Source organism: Otolemur garnettii, unplaced genomic scaffold (genome assembly GCF_000181295.1).
Source record: "Otolemur garnettii isolate 467f Iridium unplaced genomic scaffold, OtoGar3 scaffold00094, whole genome shotgun sequence".
In the NCBI taxonomy this organism is placed as follows: domain Eukaryota; kingdom Metazoa; phylum Chordata; class Mammalia; order Primates; family Galagidae; genus Otolemur; species Otolemur garnettii.
This window is the reverse complement of record NW_003852489.1, coordinates 7,195,945-7,199,652: the sequence shown is the minus strand read 5'-3', so window position 1 is coordinate 7,199,652 and position 3,708 is coordinate 7,195,945. Positions and strand designations below refer to the sequence as shown.

General features: G+C 39.1%; 1 protein-coding gene across 1 annotated transcript in view; it reads left to right on the top strand.

The window, feature by feature from the left end:
• The window catches only part of SYNRG (synergin gamma), a 97,058-nt gene that overhangs the window by 35,513 nt on the left and 57,837 nt on the right, over positions 1-3,708 (top strand). Inside the window, exon 12 of the mRNA XM_023516604.1 lies at positions 829-962. Coding sequence (XP_023372372.1) covers positions 829-962 — 134 coding nt within the window. The remainder of the gene's footprint in view (positions 1-828; positions 963-3,708) is intronic.

Sequence of the window (3,708 nt, the reverse complement as noted above, 5' to 3'; positions counted from 1 at the left end):
AAAAAAAAAAAAAAAAAAAAGACAAACGAATTGGTAACAATACTCAACTTCTGGAGTGTAGGGTAAGGAGTCAGTGTTCACTGTTCACTTTGTACATGTAGGTGATTGACTGTAATGAGCTTCTGTCACCTTTGTAATTTACAGACATGCATAAAATGTTTTTTAAAGATGCCACGCTCTCAGTAACCTAATGCACATCATTCAGCTGTTTTTGGATTAGCTCTTTAAACTGGTCTTGTGGCTCGGTGCCTGGGGCTCAAGCAGCTAAGGCGCCAGCCGCTTACACCTGAGCTGGTGGGTTTGAATCCAGCCCGGGCCCGCCAAACAACATTGACAGCTGCAACCGAAGAATAGCCGGGTGTTGTGGCGGGCGCCTGTAGTTGGGAGGCGAGGTGAGGCAGAAAAATCGCTTGAGCCCAGGAGTTGGAAGTTGCTATGAGCTATGATGCCACAGCACTCTACCCAGGGAGACAGCTTGAAAAATAAACTGGTCTTATGCTATTTGAACCAGAACCAGAGGGTATTTAAAAATACAAAAGAGGTCTCTTCTCTGTCTTTCTCATGACCTCTTCCCTCTCTCTAATATAAAATCAACGTATTTTTATATCCTAAGAAAAAAACAAATAAATAATAATAACAAAAGAGGAATCCTACCTTAAGCAGTTGAGTTGATGTTATATCTAAGTGTGTTCTTCTAAAATTAGATATTTGTACTCAGGTACAAATTGAGAAATTTAAAGGCAGTCTTTGAATTGACAGTTGAAGATTTGTTGTTTACTTATTTTATCAGTTTGATGCTTTTACTATAAATACATTTGATAAACCTAGGTGGTAAAGCCAGAAGAAGATGACTTCCAGGATTTTCAAGATGCTTCTAAGTCAGGATCCCTTGATGACTCATTCAGCGATTTCCAAGAGTTGCCGACTTCTTCAAAAACAAATCATTCCCAGCATGGAAACAGGTAGAAAAGAATTGAATATATTTAACATTGTATTTGATCATTAAGAAAGAGGTTTCCACAATAAGAAGGCTAAGGACAAGTGAAAGAAATATAAAAATTGATTCCTTACTGTAATAGTTTTCTTTGATTATTCACTCTTTATCTTTTTTCTTCTCAAACCTCCCTCCCCTTTGTGCACTTTAAACTTCAGCTTCTACTATTTCCTCCTAATACACAACCTGCTTGCCAATATTTTTGTTTCTGCATCTACTAAACCTGATTTATTATAGCTGAGTGCATCTGTGCAGTGGTGACTTCAGGTTCTCCTGTTAGATCCAAGTCTTCAGCTGTTGAAAAGCCTCCTCGGCAGAGAACATAATTTTATATTTTTATAATATAATATCCTGTTGATCTTCCATAAATGTCATGATTTAGAGCTCTAAATATGATTATTGATTTATGTCACGTATGTTTCACATTACTGGCTTGTAACCCTTCAGTTTTCAGTTTGTTTGCACAGACACTTGCATAAACATCTCTCTAATGGTGGGCGGCGCCTGTGGCTCAGTGAGTAGAGCGCCGGCCCCATATACTGAGGGTGGTGGGTTCAAACCTGGCCCCGGCCAAACTGCAACAAAAAAATAGCCGGGCATTGTGGTGGGCGCCTGTAGTCCCAGCTACTCGGGAGCCTGAGCCAAGAGAATCACCTAAACCCAGGAGTTGGAGGTTGTTGTGAGCTGTGACGCCATGGCACTCTACCAAAGGCAGTAAAGTGAGACTCTATCTCTAAAAAATTTAAAAAAAAAAAAAAAATCTCTCTAATGTTTTATGCACCCACTTATAGTAACTGATTCAGTCAGTATGTTGTCAACACCTTTTCATCTCGGTGTTTTGTTTTTTTTTTTTACATATTCAGATATTTCTTCCACAGAGAAGAACACACCAGACTCCAGAGTAAGCAAGATGAATTCCTTTGGTATATTTTGGAATTTGTTTTTGTCAGAATACGAACTCCATTCCTCATGTTCACGTTAATGCAGTTGCCTTCGTCTTCCATTTTAACCACCTGATGACCACTTACTCAACTCTTCCTGCATACACATTGTAACAAGAACCAAGGAATAGACATCATAGAGAATTACACACTAGGAAAAGAGATTATTCTGATTTTAAGAAATGTCAAACACACGTGAATAACACACGTAAGAAATATATGAGCCATACCACTATAGAGTACTGGAATTCCCAAGACCACTGCGCCAACCATACACTGTTAACCTTACAGACACATAATCATGGTTCTATTCCAGATCTCTTCCTCTGAGCAAAGTTATATGTACTACTGCTTTATCTGAGTACCTTTATCTAGATGACCCAAAACATCTCCAGTTCACTACATAAAATTGAGTTTGTTGTTTTCCTGCCTCAAGCCAAATAAAAATTGGTTAAATGATCATTGCCTTCCTTGGTGAAAGGTGTCACCATATCCAGTCACCAGATTACAAACATGTTTTCAATGTTGGCCTCTGCTCTCCTTCCTTTGCCACCATGAACTCCGTCAGCTCTGCTTTTGTGGAAAAAGCCTGTGTAATGTTGCTCTGTCTCTCCTCTCAGCTCCTGCCGTTTCCCCACAGCTGCTTCTCCAGCCATGCCAAACTGACCACACTTTAGCAAGCTCACGACCTTTATGCTTTTTGTTTTCTTCAGTCTGTAGTACCCTTTTCTGTTGTACCCTTTTCTGTTGTCTCTGTAGAGAGAATTCCTAAAAAGTCAGCCAGACATAGGCAGTTTCTCCTAACTCCTCTCTAGCAATCTGATGGTTGCTCTGAGATGATTACGGGCTCTTCCTCCTTTACTGCCACAGGGCCTGTGACTATCAGTGTCCTCATTACAGTTTCTGGATTACCTGACTGTTTCCCTTACTAGGCTGTAAGTATCTAAAGATTATCTTCCCTGCTTATATTTGCAGTGTATAGCCTGTGCTGTGTAATTAATAAAGGTTTGTTGATGAGTATATTATAGTATGCGGGTTATAACCTGAATTTATCAACTTGGTGATTCATTCCCCTAGGCAGAAATTCTCTCTCAATAGTCAAAATCAAGATTTGGGAGTAGAAAGTTTTAAGATGGTGACCAGACCCGAGATACACACATTAGCAGTTCTGCGCAGTATTATCTCTCTGTAATACTTTGCTTTCCTACATAGCTGTACTTGGCAGATGTTTCTTTTACATACAGTTATGACTTGACTATTTCCATGTTTTCCTGGAATGAAAATATTTTCCTCGTATCTAAGAATCCATACACGTTGTTCATTTATTTGTTCAGCAGATATTTATGTAGCATTTACTATATGTCAGATATTAGGATAGGCACAAGAAATACAGAAGCAAAAACCACAATTCCTGCCCTAAAGAAGCTTAGTCTAATCTGGGTATTTATATTATATAGTAAAACTCTCTTAGGATTAGTCCATAAGTGTATGTATATATGTGTGTATTAATATAATGAATTTCTTACTTTATGATACTCTGTATTTCATATTGTGAGTTTGTTTTAAAAGGAGATACTTGCTGGAAATGGTTGCTCACACCTGTAATCCCAGCACTTTGGGAGGCCAAGGTGGGAGGATTGCTTAAGGCCTTTATAAAAGTCTTTTTTAAAAAAGATGTGTTGGCCAGGTGCACTGGCTCTGCCTGTAATCCTAGCACTTAGGAGGCTGAGGCAGGTGAATTGCTTGAGTTCAGGAGTTGGAGACCAGCTGGAG